The 20,093-nt window shown below is 37.2% G+C and overlaps 2 protein-coding genes across 7 annotated transcripts in view; one reads left to right on the top strand and one right to left on the bottom strand.

The window, feature by feature from the left end:
- Nucleotides 1–7,167: 7,167 nt before the first annotated feature.
- On the bottom strand, nucleotides 7,168–15,221 carry asrgl1 (asparaginase and isoaspartyl peptidase 1). Of its 2 annotated transcripts, none has more exons than XM_038294747.1 (7): nucleotides 15,129–15,221; nucleotides 13,933–14,128; nucleotides 13,200–13,342; nucleotides 12,815–12,969; nucleotides 12,360–12,481; nucleotides 9,895–10,005; nucleotides 7,168–8,859 (listed from the first exon to the last, which is right to left on the bottom strand). In XM_038294747.1, exons 1-7 carry the CDS (start codon nucleotides 15,219–15,221, stop codon nucleotides 8,645–8,647), a joined length of 1,035 nt encoding a protein of 344 aa, XP_038150675.1. In that variant the 3' UTR covers nucleotides 7,168–8,644. The 2 variants fall into 2 exon arrangements, with proteins under 2 accessions (XP_038150675.1, XP_038150676.1); XM_038294748.1 differs by having other exon boundaries at nucleotides 14,983–15,192.
- A 3,114-nt stretch (nucleotides 15,222–18,335) lies between these two features.
- The window catches only part of LOC119789676 (regulating synaptic membrane exocytosis protein 1-like), a 123,519-nt gene continuing 121,761 nt past the window's right edge, over nucleotides 18,336–20,093 (top strand). For 3 of the 5 annotated variants that reach the window (XM_038294685.1, XM_038294686.1, XM_038294683.1), the window contains exon 1: nucleotides 18,336–19,158. In XM_038294685.1, coding sequence (XP_038150613.1) covers nucleotides 18,998–19,158 — 161 coding nt within the window. In that variant the 5' untranslated portion in view covers nucleotides 18,336–18,997. The remainder of the gene's footprint in view (nucleotides 19,159–20,093) is intronic. The other 2 variants (XM_038294687.1, XM_038294688.1) reach the window with 2 other exon arrangements.

Raw genomic sequence — 20,093 nt, 5'->3', positions numbered from 1 at the left:
ATTTAAGATAAAATATTTCAAATTCAGTTATTTATGATCAACCTGCGGCCTCAATCCCGGCGCACGTGCGCTTTATTTGCAGTCTGGACGCTGAGGGTAAACATGCTGTGTCTCTGCAGCGCTGAGAGGGACTCCTGTGATAGCGGGGGAGAACGGGGTGGGGATGGGTTAGGCGCCCCACGGCAGCACCTGCCGCTGGAGGACAAGAAAAGGAACGATACGTGCTTTCACGTAAGAGTCTCCAAAAGTCGCTAATTTGTCGCTAGTCGCTTTTTTGATAAAGAGTCGCTGGAGGGGTCTGAAATATAGCGACAAAGTCGCTGAGTTGGCAACACTGGGGCGCGAAAGTTTATTCCGTTACAAATAATATGCCGACGTCACGTCAATCATTATTTTGGCACTTCAGTTCCAGGTGAAATTTTTCTAATGTTCTTTTAATTAGACTGCATGTAGGCTAGTAATGATTACTTTGTGGGTTTGATTGGTCTAAAAAGCGGCAACATACAGCTATAAGGACAGTTTGCTCTCACACGTTCTACATTTATAGTCACACACACACACACACACCGGAACTTGGCGCGCCCCACCTGTCACGTCTCAATTCCCCACCAGTGGGTCGCGCCACACACTTTGAGAACCACGGGTTTAAATATTGATCCTGATACATTCTACCCTAACTTCTTCTAAACATACATTCAAACATTCACACTTAAAAATATAAACATATTTGTGCACAGCTTTGTATATCATTCCTTCACTCACAAACACACTTACTATAATTAAATTCTATGGAATAATTTCGTTTTCTTTAGAAATCGAATAATTATTTGTATGTGTTTACTCCCTAAATTTTTCCTCAGTATATCTAATAAATTAACCTTCTCCTTAATGTCTTCAAACTCTCTTCTCATATATCTTCTCTCTTTTTCATATTTATGACATTCTAATATAACATGTTCTATGGTTTCATATTTATCACAGAAATCACATTTGCCCGTTTTATGTTTTTGTATTTTAAAAAGTGTATGATTAAGTCCTGTATGACCAAATCTTAACCTTGTTATCACTCTTTCATCCTTTCTATTTCTTCTTCCATTTCTTCTTTCTCCTGCCATCTTCTGAATTTTATAAAACCATCTTCCTGTTTTATCTTCATCCCACCTTTTTTGCCAAATTTCCATAAGTTTCTCTTTAATAATACTCTTTCCTTCTGATTTACTTATTTTAACTATAAAACTAATAGAATGTTTAATTGCCCTTTTTGCCATTTTATCTGCCCTCTCGTTTCCTTCCACCCCAATATGTGCTGGAACCCACACAAATGTAACTATCAGCCCCATGTTTCGTATTCTGAACAGTGTATGATTTATTTCTAATAAAATGTCCATCCTACTATCTGTATTACTTGTCTGTCATGTAAATCAATGAGAGCTGTTCCACATCCTCCGCTCGTCACCGCCCACGTACGTCTTCTCCGTCCTTCACCGTCAAAATACGGAGCTGAGCTATTTTTTGCTCCCCTCCGGTCCGTCCAGATCAATACCCGCTATTGCAATCGCACCAAACAGAAAAAAGAATGTAGAGAAGACCCGGTTTATCAAATTAAATTATAGTAAAAACAGATCGGTATCTAGAAATTAGAGCATAGTTTGTATATATTCCCAAAAACTAAAACAATAAATTTAGATTTTATTTCCTGGCAAAACATTCAATTCGGTTTATCCATTAAAGAAAAAAAAATTTGGAATTTTTAATCAATATTCTAATAATTGTAACAAAGTATTATATCCATAAATGTCGCTATGCAAAATGCTCCCTCCCAATCTCTGCTCTCAAAAATGAACTTTCCCTTTTCAAAAGATGTCTGAGAAAGATGCAGAATTTAAATGCAATTAAATTGTTTGAGTTAATTGAAGAATTTCAGTTGGTAGTCCCCACTGATTAATTTACTTTAACTACTATTATTATTTTATTTATTTTTATTTATTTTATTTTATTTTATACTTTGTTCCAGCCTGTGCATTTAATTTTATTTTTCAAAAGCAGGAGTTGTGATATTTCTTCTTGTATTGAAATATTTGTTATTAACTTGTTATTTGAGATTGTTATTGTTTTCTTATATATTCAATAACAAAAAAAAAAAAAAGTGGAAATCTAAAAAAAAAAATTAACCATTACAGCCAACTGATTCTGATTAAAACTAATTTTTGAAGTAAATTATTTTGTGTATTTTTTTTACATAACATTTGCATACACAGTAATCTAGCGTACTTTAATTAAATAAATCAATTCAAGCTAAAATGTAAGAGTCTATAATTAGGCTATACTGAGCCTGATCTATTTCTACCATCTATTTGGGGGATATTTATTGCCACACTTTGGGCCACTTAAAACCAATTTAGCATGCTGACCTATGTCCTTATGACCACAGTGTACCAATCTTCTGATGGCTACTTCCAACAGGATAATGCGCCATGTTATAAAGTGAATCATCTCAGAATCATTTCTTGAAACTTTTCCACTTAAGTAATTGTGAATTGAGCATATTGACAGACAACATTTTATTTTTTATCTTAAATGCAAATTAAAAAAAAAATAATTACTGCTCTAAATGTATTGCTCTGTCAGCTAAAGATCTGTTTTGGTCTCTATACTTTAATTAAATAAATCAATTCAAGCTAAAATGTAAGAGGCTATACCTGATCTCTTTGTATCAGAGATTTTCTTACCCAGGGTTGCAGGGGGGAGTAAAACCCCCCCTGCAACCCTGGTTTGCATTTGTATAGCTCACAGCATGTTCATTTACATGTTAAAGCCTCCCCTAGAATTCCATGGGGGGGAGGCATGGGGGGAACACTGCCTAAGAAATTCCACGTCAATTTCTGACAATTTACGGGAGTTTTCGTCGAAGCCTGCAAATTGCCGTATACTGCCGCTAACCTGAAGTTCCACGACAATCTACAGTGCCGTATATTGACGAAAATCCCACTTTTCATGCAGTGTTAGTGGCAGAATCATGATTCCAGGTTCTTTTTTTTATTTTGTTTTTCAAATAGATGATTATGACAAAAAATACCAATTAGTTTGTACCCAAACTGAGTCGAAATTTAGAATGGAACAATACAAATAAATAAAATAAAACCAAAATACAACCTTTGAAATTGTCTATTCAAAGTCCAGAAATAATTCTGACAGAACAATGTATAGGATCACAATAAGTGGATTGTGGATGATAAATGTCTTAACAATCTAAAGAGTCTGGAGAATTTTGGCCGGGCAGAGTCTGCAAATACAACAATGCAAGATGTGGATGCTTATGGACTTCTAGTTTAGTAGACTGCCAGCTGAAATAAATAAAAGGTTTTTAAAAGTTTTACCTTAAAGGTGTGCATAATATATGATGCCTTGTCTGTTATTAGTGAGATATTTTTGTCACACTGAATAACCAAAACACCTGGAAAAAGTTAACCATAATTTCAGTCTTTTTTTTAAGGTAATATATTTGACGTTTTTTCTCAGAAGTTGCTGCTTAAATCTATGCTCAGTTTGATCCCTGAGTATAAAACTTTGCTGAGGGTTGTGATCAGGGTCCAGACTAATTACTGATAATAGCACATCCCAACAATGTGTGGATGTATGTGTTTCTCTACATTTTCTGAGCTATTTTGCGATAAAACACTGATGGAACAGATTCACAAAAAGATTTTGTTGAGTACCTTGTATTAAAATTATTTAGGGAGACATAAACCATCAGTGACGAACTGTTTATTAGTTCAACTATAACAGTTTACATGCTTGACATATTGGGTTTTGAAGTTGGTTAGTAACAATACTCCAGCTTTTAAATGAAAAGTTTGACAAATGAAAGAGATTAACATTTGTTGGTTTTTTTGGATATAAAACCTCTTGCCAATTTGCATCACAAGCTGAATCTATCTATATGATTAGATTGATGTGATGACATAATTCTGTTCATGAATTTAATCCTTTTCTCTTATGCCTTGAGATGATATGTGTTGGACATTGCTGTTATATACGTAAGTAAACTCAATTAACCTCACCTGGGGTGAACACCTCATCAGGTTTAAAACACGAAAGCTCAAGGATGGCCGCCTTTTACTGTTGCTTTTTGTACAAACCCAGTCGGCCTGGGCAGATGGCCGCTCACACTGAGCCTGGTTCTGCTGGAGGTTTGTTCCTGTTAAAAGGGAGTTTTTCCTCTCCACTGTTGCTACAAGCATACTTAGTGTGATGGACTGGATTTGAGTCAATGAGTCGATGCAATCAACTGGTTTTTCTTAGACAGAAAACTTTAAATCAATTTGACTGTATGATCTGGTGAAGTGTAAAGTGCATTGAGATGACGTGTTGTGAATTGAAATTGAAAAGGATATGTTAACAGCTGTCTTAAGGATCAGATTAAACAATGGGTAGCACAAAAAAAATTATTTCTCTATATGTGTGTATGGACCAAACAGTAAAGGAATATACCCACAAATCTGTTTTTCGGGATCACTAGTGATTGATTTAAAGAAAGAGACCAGAAATGTGCATAAATGACTTATTGCAGCAGATGCAGTTCTTTATGCACATAATGATTATATTGAATATGCGAGGTTGGGGACCTTCATCATTTCTAAGTTGGAATGCCAACATTGGGCTTGGCGGAAATTCAGACTTTATGTCAAATTTGATGAAATAGAAATAGCAATTACTGCAGTTATCACAAAGTTTTTAACCAAATGTGGTTGCACTCAATTTTGAGTTTAAGGAGGTGAGCAACTTTAAATGTCAAGGTTTTATTGCTAATTTCAAATGCAACTTATTACTTCTGATTGGAACCCAGAAACTCCTCAAATGACATCCTATCTTAATCAGACATCATCTGCATAAAACATAAAATATCTGCCAATGTTCATTAAAAGAAATGAACATTGGTAAAGTAGATAGACAGTATAAATAAGTTAACGCTTTAGGAGACCCATAAAGCCATGAGAGTCTTTTATGCTTATATGAAAAGGCCTTCTCTAAAAATAATAGATGTAGTGGTGCGATTTGTGAACCTTAAAATAAACGCAGTGAAAGAGTTATGCAACAATGATCTGAAAGGTGAAAATAACTAAGACACATTATAGCTACTCTCACTCCTAAGTAATGTTTGAATACCTTGAGGGTGTTTTGGTAAAAAATATCTCTAAAGTTAGCAAAAGGCAGTTTGAGCCTCTATGGCTAGAGAGCCGTTTTCTGTGATATGTGCTGCAGTTCCAGACCCCAACTCTGCAGCGGGCCCCTCAAGAAGGGACGTTTTACTCCAGAACACTGCAGAGCTCCACCTGTCATTAACCTTAAATAAGAGTACTTACTTTTGTTGCTTGGTATTTTCCATCACCCTCATCTCTGTGGTGTTTAGGGTACAAACTTAAGCAGCAACCCATTGTTGTCAGGATCCAATGGCAGATAAAACACCTAAACTATTTACACTCAAAGCACAAAAGGATGTGGGAAAGAGGTGATGAGTTACCACTCAAAACATTGTTCAGGTTAGTGACCTACAAAACATGCTTACTAACAAGTCTGTTGAACTTTTTTCAGTAGATCCAATGGATACAAAGAAACACAACCAGACTTTGCTTTATCAAGAAGGCCTTTCCTGCCTGGATGTGCAGGATGTGAATTCTGCTCTCACTAAATACTGAAAAGTCCAGCATTAGCACCCAGTCTTTCAGATCTTAACAGGTTATAACATAACAATGTTCTTCCCATCTGAAACACATTGCCTACACTAAATGTGTTACATGCTTCCAGCCTATCATGGCATTTCATCATGCTAGGAAAATCACAGATCATGACCAATACGTTCTAGGATTGTTTGAACGGTTGCTACGGGCCATTTTGATCCCACTCTATACTAATGGAAGTCTGCTTGGGATTAATTTGGAGTCTGTATGCTCCCTTAGAAGAGAAGAAAAACCCCAGACATCACGTATGCCTGGGCCCTCAATGGTACCAGTGTAGTTCTTACTGGTTTCTCTGTTCCTGTTCCTGAGAATCAGGAGTCATCAAAAAAGTTAGCTTGTATTTCCTTGCTTGTATTTCTTGAAGAACTTTGGTCTCTACTTGATGTTTTTTTGTTGATAGATAGATTTATTAGCTCTTCTCTAAGTCCAAAGGCTTTTTCTTTTTGCCTTCAGATGCTCCCACACCCATCTGCTACAAATTTTGATAAATCTCTGCAATGGTTATGTTAAGGGCCCAACAATTTGAACAAAAATACTGCGATTGCGATTTTGCACTAAGTGCAAGCATCTATATATTTAAATCCAGGGTTGCATTTTGTTATGACCTTTAAAGCTTCTCTGGAATCTTTCTATGCAGGACTTTACTGTAACCTTACAGGGAAAAATGTCTTGATTCTACTATCAAGTAGGATTTGCATGCTAGCTGTATATTTCTCTTCCTTTTTGTGTGGCACCTTAATTACTGCCACTTAAAGGGCTGCAGTAAAAAATTTGATATCTCAGTCTTGTTAAATGTGACAAAATTGTTTGCTTCTGAGATTTTAAAATTGCATTTTTCTAAATTGCGATTATATTGCAAATGCAATTAATTGCCAGCCCTAGTAAGGATACATCTCTGAAGCTGAGCCTCTCAGATGGAGGTTCTTGTTGATATTCCTACTACCAGCATTTTCCTCCCCGTAAGATCACTTTGATGTAAAGCAGTGATGGCTTCAGCATTTTTTTTGCAGGTAACCATTGCAAACATGAGTAGACTTTGATTACAATATTATCTTAATCTCATTGCAATCAGTATGCTAATCAAAAGTTTTTTCTAAGGGACTCTTTCACAGATATGACAGCGCTACTAAAGCATTTTGTATTAAATGCAGGCATTATTTTTTTAGAAAGCTGATATCAGTATATGGCATTTTGCATCCTCTTCAAGTTTATTTCTTTAAAAAAATATTTTGAAGTGTACACTACTGTTGAGAAAATTACCATTTTAATAAAAACAAAGCAAATAACTGTGTGCTTTCAATGGAGAGCTTAAGGCAACTGCACAGAGAAATGAATCCGTAACTTAAAAGAACAATTTTATTATACATCCCTATTAAACAGATGGGGAAAAAACTACCATTAAAAATAATAATACAAAATACATCAGAGGTAAGACATTGTATTTTTTAGTATCGGTATTGCATCATTAAGGTCTATCTTTAATAAAATACTCTTATTTACACAACTCAGAATGTTTAGCGTCTTGGTTGAATGAGGAAACAGCACCATCTAGTGGTCACAGAAATAAATACCAGAAGGCAGTTTAAACACCACCCAACGTTAAACATAGGGGCATACAGGAGTTACAAATTAAGTCAGAATAAAACTTTAAAGTTTCCTTATTTCAGTTTTTAAATTCTACAAGTTAAATTCTAACAGCATAATGATATATTAAATGTGCTTTATTCCAGGTATGAATTTCTGTTAACTTTGATTGTACAGCTTACCGAAAGTTATAATACCAAGTTAAATTCATCAGAGCAAGAGAATACTGCATAAGAAACATAAAAATAACTTCAAACCATATCTTTCTTATTATGGTCAAGTTAATGTACCCCTGGAAACACAGCCCTTTTCAGAAGAAAGTGCGGTTTGTGTCTTTTTGAAATCAAGCTTCCAGGAAGGAAGAGAGGAAGTTACTTTTCCACTGTCAGTAATGATTTGTGGAGCCATGTCATCTGCTGGTTTTAGTCCACTGGGTTTTATCAAGTCCAGTCGTAGCAGCTGCCTGCTGGGAAACTTTACAGCACTTCGTTTTTCCCTCTGCAGCAAAGTTTTATTTTAAATGTACCTGCAGCTTTCAGAGGGATGATAATACTGGTGGCAAAAGGGTTTATTACCATTTTTAATACTTAAATGTGAGAATCAGAATCAGGGTTTGGGTTTCAGTAGCAGGGAGCTGTAATCATCCAAACCAACAGAAATATTTAGAACTCTCTTAGCACCGAAACATATGGTAGCTTTTTATTATGTTCTAGTGCACTAAGTTGGACCTTTACTAGCCCTGTTTTTTATAAGTGATTTTAACACTATGATTTTCAGCATCAGTATGTATTTAAACTTGTTCTGAGAGGAGAAAAAAACAAAGTTTGTATGTTTACACAGAGGATAATATCAGGAATCCATTCCTGATATTAAAAATCCATTCATTTTCTAATGAAAGAGGACAAATAGTTTTAAAAGCTAAAGGTTTTCCACAGAACATCCTATAACGATCAGAGAACACTGACAAGTTTCTATAAACAATTTGATAATGAACACTTTGCATTCAGGAAGTAAAAAAAAAAGGTTTTAAGAAAACAAGTTGAGTCGTGGAGTGTCTGAGATGTTCCTGGACAGACCTCCCAAAGGGTTTTATTTGGATCTTCTCAGACTTGAGCACAGTTGACCAGTTTTTGGGCCAGTGCGTTTGTTTTTTTTGTGATTACAAGAATACTTTTAATAATTCATTTGTTCATTTTGCCTTATAGCTGATCTTGAACATCGCTAATCACTGCTGCATTACCTGATGATCATCTCCATCTGAATCATTTGTTTCTACCCAGATTTTCAGCTTCAACAGTGCAAACTGATAGCTGTTATCGATGTCAGTGAGCGTCCTCGATGATCTGAGTAAAGTGTTCTCCTGTGTAGAGGCCATAGTGCAGGCTATCTTTCTGTGCAGCGGCCCAGGCCATTTGCCGGCTGGAGAAGCGAGCGGCCCAGTTTCCCTGTGGATCCACAGTCACAACGCCTCCCAGGCCCCCGACTCTAGACTTCATGTGTGCCAGGCCCAAATCACTGGCAGCCTCGGCTGACTGACCTGAGCAGAGAGGGATCAGAACATGCCGTGAAACACTGGAGTACAGTCAGTCTGAGGCCCTGCTCTGTGCTTCTTTTCAATTAATAGTTTGTTCTAATTAAGAAAAGGCTGTCAGAGCTTAACACACACGGTGAGCCAGTCTATGCTGTTGTTTCAGTGTAACAGCAAGGCTTACACGAAGATGATACAAAGTCACGAAAAGCTTCTAGTCATTTAAATATATATTATTTTAGGATGAAACTTAATTGGTTATGAAATAGTTTTCACAAAATAAAAGTTGAGATAAATCCACCTTAATCCATGGTGCAGAAGGTGTTTAAAGAGAGCTTAACTTGACTTGTCCATTAGAAGTCCAACAAAATGTATTTTGGAGCTACTTCAGCTCAGCAGCTTGGATGACCAAGTTATCTGAATATTTCACCACTTTTTATAAAGTCTGAAACATGAGATTGATGATGAAGATCAATTTTAGGTCAGAAAGAAAAAGAATAATCTGTTTGGCTATAATAAAAGAGGATGTTTGGAGGAGGCAATTTGAGGCTTTCAGACCTGTAAACATTCTTCAAACTAGTGTTAAGCAAGTTAGCGATAGCATCATGCTGTGGGCTGTTTTGTTGCCAGTGACTCTGATGCATAAAATGGATAGAAAAATGAAAAAGTTCTTAAAGTTTGGCTCAAACAACTAGTAGTTCCTGACCGATAATTATAACAGACACAGAATAGAAATGGTTTTAAACGGATAAAACTATCTGAAATACATTTTTAGAAACTGACTTCTCAAAGCTTTAAAGACAAACACTGATTACACATCCAGACAGTACAAGAGAAGCTTGTATACATTAGGATGCATATATTTGAGCCTGTGCAAACCTGTGCATATTTTTGACTTAATAAACTGGTGCTTATGACAACAAAAAGTGTCTGTGATGATTTATGTTAAAAAGGTGTTTAAAACCAGCACAATATACAGTGAATGAGGCCAGTAATCTGAATAAATGCAACAGACCTCTGTGTTAGTGTGCATGCAGGTGTTACCTTGCTCCATATGGAACAGGATGTGTCTCGCCAGCGTAACCTTCATGATGGCTTCTCCGTGGCCTGTAGTCGACACTGCTCCTGACATATTGTCAGCATAGCCTCCACTCCCTGACCCAGACATCACAACAAATATGGAGGAATGCATGAGACTCATATTTTTTTTATTTTTTATTTTTTTTATTTCGAACAGACAATAAAAACAATCAAGAAAGAAAAAAAAAATTGAATGAAACAAACTTAAGAATGAAAATATAAAACAAATTATTTTGCCCATGTGACATGTAAATTTTATATTTTCTGTTCGAAAAGGAGCAGGTAGAAGATACATCTTATAATGTCCTGCCCCTTTCCTACTTGTCAATTTATCCTCAATTAAATGTCAAAACATCAAAAAACCAAAAAAAAACACTTGTTTCCATTCCACATGATGTTTAGCCATGTACAATTATTTTAAGTTCTATTTATGTCATCAATTACATTATAGACTATTAAACAGCTCGGTTTTAATCGGATTTACTCATAATCAATTAACAGCTTCATCCATGCAGCTCCAGATTTCCAAAGCAATTTAGGTAATTCTTGTTTCAGTCGCCCCTACCCTAAACGCAGAACACGTGCTGTGAGTAGGGCCTCATCATCCAATGGGGGCCACTTTTTAAAAAAATTATTATTATTAGTAGTAGTAGTAGACGTACAGTTAGAGGAAGAAGCAGTAGCTGTTGTAGTAGTTTGCATTAACTGCTTCTGTATATTTTTGAGGCTAGTATTTATATTCATTTTATGACGTAGTTCACCATTACGACCTAAACATAAATGTGTTTTATTCTTAATATTATTCTTATTCTTTATTCTTAATATTTATTCTAACATGTTGTGGTCATTTCTTACCATATCATGTTCAACATATATTTCAGCTTGTAGTTTTTTAATTTCATAATAATTCTTTGAGGTTGAAGTTTTTTAATTTATGTATTTCAGACTGAAGTTCCTTATTTAATATTTATTTAATTGTTTTTAATGTATTCATTTATTTCCGTTAAAGTTTTTTATTCAATATTTATATATTTATTTCAGGTAAAAAAAAAGTATGTATTATTTATTTCAGGTTGTTCTTTTTCTGTTTGGGGGCCTCCAAATATTATTTGGCTTAGGGCCCCAATTTGGTCGGCGGTGGCACTGCTTCTGAAAGATCATTCTTTTATTTTAAATCATATTCAAACATAAACCTCTAAATCTCTCATGTTATAGCATTTAGACTAAATTAGTTTTCCATTAAAGACCAATCAGCTCAACTGTGACTGTGTGCTTTGTCTACTAACTAATCTTATATGACAACAGTTCACATCTACTGGTTAAAGTTTAACAGACTCTTGAGAAAACAGAGCACTCAGCTATAGAATCTTCAGAGTGGCTCCCTTACTGTCCAACAGAATAAGAATGTTTTTGTCTATATTGTCCTAACTAAAAGAAAATATGCCCTTTTTATATTCTGAGAGTCCACATATTGGATTGTATTGTATTTATGCTTTAAGATCACGTACAGATAACCTCAAGAATAAAAATCTGTGAGGATTTATTGAAAAATGATAAAGTCAAAATGGAATCAATAGGATTTAAGGTGGAACGTAGCAGATCCAATGCATTTTAAAGCAGATCAATCAGTTTAAGCAGCTCTTTAAGATCAAGTGCTTTTGCAGTTTGATGCTCTGAAACCAACAGGTGTTTTAAAGGAGTCATCAACCAAAAATCTGACTTTTAATGGTAAAAAGTGTTTGTTGGTGTTGGCTTTTTATTCATAACTTCAACTGTCCAGTGTTACTGTAGGTCACGATACGCCCTTAATGTTCCAATCTTATTTTCGTGGGAAAAGTTGAACAATACATATGAACCATGGATATCTGTTAAAAGTTCACATGAGATAAATATAAATAAAACCATTAATTCTGCTCAGTGAAAGGAGGGACATTTAGAAGAACCTTTCGAACAGAATGGGGGAAACAACGATTAGTTCCCGTCTAGCTAAGTTTCGTTTTAGTCAATAATAGTCAGAAATAAAAAAGCAGCAGGCTAACAAGTAAAATTTTCAGTGTTTGTGAAAACGCACATACCATAAGATTTGAGCTTGCAGGCAATAAAAAAAAAAAAAAAAAAAAAAAGTTAAGGTTAAGGTCGCCCTTAACTAATGCTCCGACCTCAACCTGATTGAAAAGCTGTTGTGAGACCTTAAGAAAGTTGTGCAGAATAGAATATCAGCAAAACTCTCATAGGATGTTCTTATTTAATCGCATCAGTTTTATTTTAGATTTTAACTTCATTATTGTTTCAAAACATAACTGAGGAAAATCTTTTGTCTGATTTTTTCAGCTTAGCTTAGATTGAAATATATTCATAACCAAGTTAAGAGAAGAAATATTAAATTATACTTAGACCCATGGTAGTTTCTACTTGTCGTGAGGACTCACCAATGCATGGAGTGTCGCCAACCCGGCCTTCCATCTTGTTCAACATTCCACCAGTGGAAGTTGCACACGCTACAGTGCCGTTAATGTCAACCGCCACTGCTCCAACTGTTCCCATCTTGCCCCTAAACAAGAAACCAATGGATTTAAACAGCGATGATGGTTAAACTAAATAGAATTATTTAAGGCTCAAGATTAAAAAAAGATTTTTTTTTTCTTTTGTTAATATTTATATTTCAAATAGAACATTTAAAAAGATATTTTTCAGGAAACACAATCTGCTTCTGTGAGTAATTAATTAATTCTCTTTATAACAAATGTGAAGGAGAGATATTGGCTTATAGTTTTAACTTTTTGTGAACTATAAGGTCACAGTTTGGCATAGAATCGAACATGTTTTACCAAGAAGTCACTGTCACAATGATCACAATATTTACACATATGCATCACAGTGTTACATTTGGCACTCCACAGGGTTAGAATCCGGGGCCAGGTTCTTTTTCCAGCGCATTCGGGAATACTCAGTGATCAGGGACTCTTCAGGCACCTCTGGTACACCCATGGAGCGAGCAAACCGACTGGCACTTTCAGCTGTCAGGCATGCATGACTGGTCTAAAGGAGGGATCAAAGATTGCTTTTGTAAAACACAGCAATCATTCACAGTGCGTGAATGATTGCTGAACACACAGAGGTAGCTTTTAGGTCACAGTCCAAACAATGCCGTAGCTGTGCTGCTCTTTTCTTTCTCTTTTTAAAGACGAAACTGAATGTTTTTAGTGTGGATTTCTAACAGTTTCATAAAAGTAGATACACAATAAACACAAGCATTGAGCTAACATCACCTTCTCCATGACGAGCCTGGCCAGATGTATCGGGTTAGCTATGTTGCGGACAGCAGACACTGCTCCGCTACTCAGCGCTCTCCCATCCATCACAAGGGCATCCATCTCCACCTCTCCTTTAACATTCAGCACTGAGCCACATCCTGGAAAGAATATATATATATATCTTTGAGAAATGATTGACTTCTGTATGGATTTGCCAACTGACAATAGTTTAATAAGGAACACTAGTTTATTTTCTATTCCTTCTTATTTTGAGCCTTTCACGTTTTAAATCATGTTTGCTGACTGCCCAAATTAGTTTTATTTTCAATACTTTTCTTTATTAATCAAACCTTTTCATTCATGCTGAAAAATATCCCAAAAGTCATCAGAGGCTCCTTGTAACTGCCAATTATTTTTTGTTTTTTTCACAGCTGCATTCTTGAAAGGAGGCTACAATCTTACATGTGCAGTAAAGAAAAATAAACTCTGCCAAACTCTGACTCTTAGTCTGCTATGAATAAATAGTGATTTCAGCTGTAACAGGCTATAAACAATGTAAACTGTCACCACACCAGCAAAAGCACTTTCGTCTTCAGGTAGAAAAGCCAAAATTTAGGGGAAACTATGTCAGGATTGATTAAGCATCCACTACAAAGCTTTTTGCTGCATCTATGTATAGAAGTAGGTGGGTAAACGGTTCCTGCATGCAAATAGTGAGTTCTAGGTTGCAATCTCATTTATACAATACCTGCATTGAATGATGGATTATTCTCCAGTACCATTACAGCCTCCACTACAGCATCCATACTACTGCCGCCTCCTTTCAGGACTTTATATGCTGACCGTGCTGCAGAGCACACTCCTGAGGTGGACCGTTCTGAGCGCTCTTTGGGGATATGACCAGCCCCCCCATGGACCACCACGACAGGCAACATAACAGTACCCTAAAAAAACAAGTAGCGTTATGTGTTAACAATATAAATCTGGAAATGATGTGACAGTGAAATAAAATAAGAGGTTTAGCAGATTGCAGTTAACCAAAGTATTCTACAGTCAAATAGGAGGTGAAGGCTTAGTTTATGCAAACACGTCAATATTAAACCACAGGAATCATAAAAATGCAAAGAAGTGAGGTGTTGTAATGGCTCAGTCAAAGTCCAAAGGTTATCTTGAATGAAGTGCTGCAGCAGGACCTTAAAGCTGCATTATACTGAGGAATGAGTCACACTTCTCCGGAATAAGATATTGATCAGGTCACAGAGAACTTCACTTCAAATTACATCAAGTGTAATGAACCATGGCAGCAGTGGGGTTAAACAGACATGTAAATATAACAAAAAAACATTTATTTTAGTGATTCAATTCATAAAGTTATTAATTACAAAAAGACTGACACATTTTGGCTGTTTTTATCAGTTAATATAAATAATTATGGCTTAAAACAAAAAAAAAATTTCAGAAGATTTTAATTTTACACATCAATTAAAAATACGACTATACATTAGTTTCTTACTTTGAAATGAATTACCTCAATAAATGCATTTTTAGATTTCATTTCACTGCACTGAGCAGCCCAATAAATATAAAACTTAAAGCTGCACTTTGCAACAGCGGATCAACCAACACCGGCCATAAAAGGAGGATTCATGTTGCATTACATAGATCGAGAACACATGAGCACGGTTGAGAATTAGAACGAGTGGATTTGTATTTGTATTTCTTAAATCAATGAGATAATTTAGGCAAAACTAGACGGGTTAATGCAAACAACAATCTGCTGCTTCAGATGAAACCTGACCTGATTCAGTGGGAGCTTTCTTTCTGCAGATGCGACGTAATAACGACGTAATGACGACGTAGTAACTATAAATCAGCTGATGTTTACATGTACATGAAAACAGCATTCAACTCTGTCTAAAACATACGGTATATTAATATTACTACCGAATTATCGTGCCAGAATACTCCCGTGTCCTCGAAAGTAACGTTACATCCGGAACAAGACAACGACACTTTCAAAATAAAAGCTTTCTGCATCTGTTACAGCTTTTATTTTGGCAGTTTTGTTTGTGCAGGGGGAAAAAAACGCTACTTAGAGGTGTTGCAATGCTTTTAGATAAAGCTGTATGATTGGTACATTGCCATACTTTAATAAACAGAAGGAAATGAATAAATACATACATTAGTTTTCAAAAAGAGCATCTTAAAGAGCAATATTACAAATGATGTTGTACCTTTCAAAGCAATGCACATATAAATCTCTAAAATTTTATAGACGCATATGCAGCCATTTCCATTAGACTAGAATATTTTTTCTGAGCAGGATTTCTGTAAAAATTATTGAATTTTTTAAAATAATAACCTTTATTCAAGTTTTAAATATATGTTTCATTCAGCTGTGATTAAATTGTGATTATTCATAATATTTTACCAGTACCAGTATACTTTCCTTTAGCTGTGTTTGGAAAACTCATCATTATAAACAAAAAACAAGGCTTGCAAACGTAACTGTATATGGGATCAATTTATGTTATGAGTTTCTGAATTTACATGACTTTGTTTTTCCCTATTTACCTTAAGTAATTATAAAAAAGATTATGAATAATTTGTCTAAGAGACTAAGGTAACAGCTACTGTGCCAACACGTAGGCCTACCATTGTACAAAACTTATTTGGTATTACGCTCTCAGTAGAGGGGCCTTATCAGGGGCCATGGACCATTTCCACAGGGATACTGGCCCCTGTTGGCCCCTGTCTAGAACCATTTAGGGGTCTCTGTGTGCAAGAGCATTTTTTAACTCTTCATTATTTTATTAGTACTCAGCTTCACCTCAGTCTATCTCTTCTCTCGTGCCTTTCATTTGACCGAAACATGATATACAAGTATTTTTAAAGCCTAAATTACCTATCAAGGTTTCGAGAAAACATGATTTATTTCTTGACTGTTTCTGTGGCCTATAGTCGTCATAACTATCACTTGACATTTTTCTTTTTTTCTAAATACGCTTAATTTCCATGGCCCTTAATTGTCTTGATATTCAATTATTAAAATAGTCTCCTTTGTAAAAAAAATTGGTTAAAAACTCAGCAAGGTGTATTGTACAATTTATAATACAACTTGCAGCATTGCTTGTTAAAGGATAATCATAGCAATAGTACCTTTCCCCTATAGGACTGAAATCTTCAATGTATCCCTTTTCGGTTGTAAATTTCTTCTATTTTGAGTCACTTCACACAAACTAAAGCAATTAGAACCCTAACCCATTGCGATAAGGGTTGACAAGTTGCATTTCAGAGGATTCCCCAATATAGCTGCCCAAATGAGCTGACCATGGTACTGAAATTTCTTTAGGCTGATTTCAGATGGCACTTTTGATTTGTAGTCTTAGCAATGGGTAAAGGTCTCTTAATCGCAAACTCATACAATTAATAAGGATTCAATATGACCTCAGAGGTGATTCAAAATATATTTTGAGTCACTTCACACAAACTAAAGCAATTAGAACCCTAACTCATTGCGATAAGGATTGACAATTTGCATTTAAGAGGATTTCCCACTACAGCTGCCCAAAAGAGCTGACCATGGTACTGAAATTTCTATATGCTGATTTCAGATGGCACTTTTAATTTGTAGTCTTAGCAATGGGTAACGGTCTCTTAATTGCAAACTCATACAATTAATAAGGATTCAATATGACCTCAGAGGTTATTCAAAATACATTTTGTCCCTTTGAAATAAGTCACAGTCCTGGCGGGGCGGTATACCTCCTTTTAAACATTTGGTGGTGAGTTGTGACCCATTGTTTTAGGAGATGCAGTGTATAATATATCATATGTGTGTATAGGGATGTTCTGGAGAAAACTGGCTCCAGGGTATGTTTTGGTAAAGCACCTAAAACAAGATAAGGACGCAGTTTCACTTAAAAAAAAAATAAAGTCTGCTGTGTTGCTGGGCATTTTAAATAACTATTGAATTTCGCAGATTTTTTTTTCTTTCTTTTTAAATATTGTTGCATTGCGACATTTTTTCAGTTCGTATCACGAGAGCTTAGATTTCATAGATTTAATTTTCATTGATGTTGCAGAACACTAAAATCAGGTTGTCGTCCGCTTTATTCTTGACCGGGTTGCGGGGGCAGGATCGAGTCTCAGCAGAGATGCCCAGACTTTCGACACGACTCCTCCACTTCCTCTAGTAAAAGCTCGAGATGTTCCAAGGCCAGCTGAGGGACATAGTCCCTCCTTATTATAGGACTAGGTGGATAACCTCCCACGGTCCAGGGAGCATCTTAAACAGATGTCCAAGCCAGCTGACTCCTCTTGCTGGGGAGCAAAAAGGGCCAGAAACGTTTTTTTTTTTTCTCTGCAAGGAAAGAGTGGATTTTAAGGATAAATGGGAAAATTAATTCAGGGAAGTCCTGGAACACATCATCTCAAATCATGTGCACAATTTTTCTTTTCCGTCGGTATACACAATATTGAATAGCATGTTAAAATGATACCTAAATTGCAAAAATAAGTCAGAAAGTATCGCTGTACAGTCAAATTTAACAACATAATCTGTTCTGATGAGGCTCGTTTGTCAGATGAAAGTGTTGGAGGGATAATTAATTATCTATGAAACATACTTTTCGTCAAGCCGATCTACATATCTTTTCCTTTTATAAGTCTGATGTATTATTTACATCTCAAATATCCTGTCTCCATGCGCAAAACCGTCACAATAAACAGAAATAAAGGCTTAAAACATAAGTGTGTGCTTTTATGTGTGTATTGTAAACCAGATAGTGAAATAAAATGCTGAAAATAATTTGAACATTTCAAATATTTGATTGAACTTGACTAAACTCTCTGGCTAGAACTTTCTATTTCTCTTTAAAGTTGTTTATTAAACAACAATAGTTAACCGATTTAAAACATCAGATCTTAAATCCTGGGAAAATTGCAGCATTTCCCGTATGTTTACACGATCATTAAAGAGAATAAAGGGGATAATCATTCTAATTTATGTAACTTACATGACGTGTAATGTGTTTTGATTTCAGCCCATTGCTATCATTTCCCCTCTGTGGTCTCAAAGCCACAGCGCATCCTTAAAGGAACCACGTATTTCCTGTGTGTGCGCTACATGGCACCGGGAGCGCGCATCCTGACGGTGAGTGGAGAGCACCCCATTCTCAAATGAGGGCTGCGCGCTCCCGCGGTGTGGGAAGTGAGCGCGCTTGAGGGGCTGCGGTCCCATTGACGGTTCCGTCTCCCTGACAGCAGCATCAGCATCAGCAGCAGCGGCGGCGGCGGAGCTGGAAAACAAGAAGTTACCGCCTCGCCCCACAGCCAGAGGAACCGGCCGATCGGAGAGGCGCCTCCAGGGACCTCTGCTCCCCTCTGCCCGGCCACAAGGACGGAAACCGGCTCCTCTTTCCAGTGTGCCAGCGTCCCGACTGACCGCCGGAGATATGGGCTCCCCGTAAAACGGAGGTGGTGGAGGGGAGAGGCGGGCGGGTGGGCGGTGGGAGGGGGTGGGGGGTGAAGGCAGCGGAGCAGCAAGAGGGAGGCGAGGCTGAAAACGGCAACAGGAACCGAAGCGCTAAGGCCACAGTCACCGCAGCTGAGACCAACCTGGGTGCCCCCCACCACCGCCATGGGAACTCCGCATCAGCCGCTCCGACCGCCGCTCCATCCGTGGGCCATGTCGTGATCCGTGGGCTCCTCCAGCGGGTTTTTTATCCGTGATCCCGACCGAGGCGAAAGGAGGGAGGAGAGGGAAGGGAAGCCGGGAGTGAAGAAAGGTTGTGGTTGTGGTGGCAGGGAAGATGTTCGCCTCGGTGGGCCCTAGGGGCGGCCCGCGCGCACCGGCCGCTCCAGCTATCCCGGAGCCGGACCTCAGCCATCTGACCGAGGAGGAGAGGGGCATCATCATGGCTGTGCTGGCTCGGCAGCGGGAGGAGGAAGCCAAGGATGAGGCCATATTAAAGTAAGGGAGGGAAAGAGTAAAAAAAAAAAAAAGATTGAGGAAGTGTTTGTGCATTAATATCATTCTAAAGTCTACCACATCAGATCTTTCCTTGGGATGGGATGTTTCATTAGGACTTCCACACTGAATCTCTCCAAGATTGTGTGTGTAAAGTGTGTGTGGGTTCTGCTGAAAACTCCACAGAGAACTCACTGACTCACAGGCTCTTACAGACTACAGCTCTGCGCAGGAGGAACCATACATGGAGGAACCATACATTTGCAGCTCATGCAATCAGCCTTGTTTGCTTGGAAGCATGCAACTTTGATGCAAAACACAGATTCTGAGGGTCTGCCTCTAATCCAGATTTCTAAATAGAAGCAACATTTCTAATTTCCACTTCTTCTCATCTGTGTCCACCACACAGACACAGTATGTTCCTGAGTCAGGCAGTGAGTAATTGAGTAATACCTGAGGTATTCTCTGCTTTAGATCCTGCGGGTTGTTGCAGTGAGCTAAGTGAAGCATGGTATAAAGAAAAACAATACAAAAAAAAAAATAGTAAAAGTAGAATCTTCCCTCTGTTGGCTTTTATCTGTGCAGCATCCATCTCAACAGCTGCTGTTCTCAGCTCTGGGGTGCGGCTGAGCCATTCCCAGTCTTATGCACCGTATGTAGGCCAATGCTGTTGCAACAGACATCTCACAGGCTGTTACAAAAACAGTCGGCCTATAGCAGCAGTAGAAACAGTACCAGTGAAATTTGGATTTGAATGAGGACTCCCCTGCAAATCCACATAAAGTATCTGGATGTACAGATGATGTGCAGACCTGCAGTCAAACAGCTTTCTGTTCCAGGACCAGAAAAAAAAAGAAAAAAGCAACTTGAAACACAGTGTTTCTGCTCGTCGTTCATACAGGCTGCATGCACAGTTGAGCAGATAGAAAGCTAGAACG

This window comes from Cyprinodon tularosa, unplaced genomic scaffold, assembly GCF_016077235.1.
Source record: "Cyprinodon tularosa strain WSP-4 unplaced genomic scaffold, ASM1607723v1 ctg343, whole genome shotgun sequence".
Classification (NCBI taxonomy): domain Eukaryota; kingdom Metazoa; phylum Chordata; class Actinopteri; order Cyprinodontiformes; family Cyprinodontidae; genus Cyprinodon; species Cyprinodon tularosa.
Note: the sequence above shows the minus strand (reverse complement) of the source record. Positions and strands in the feature narration are given on the sequence as shown.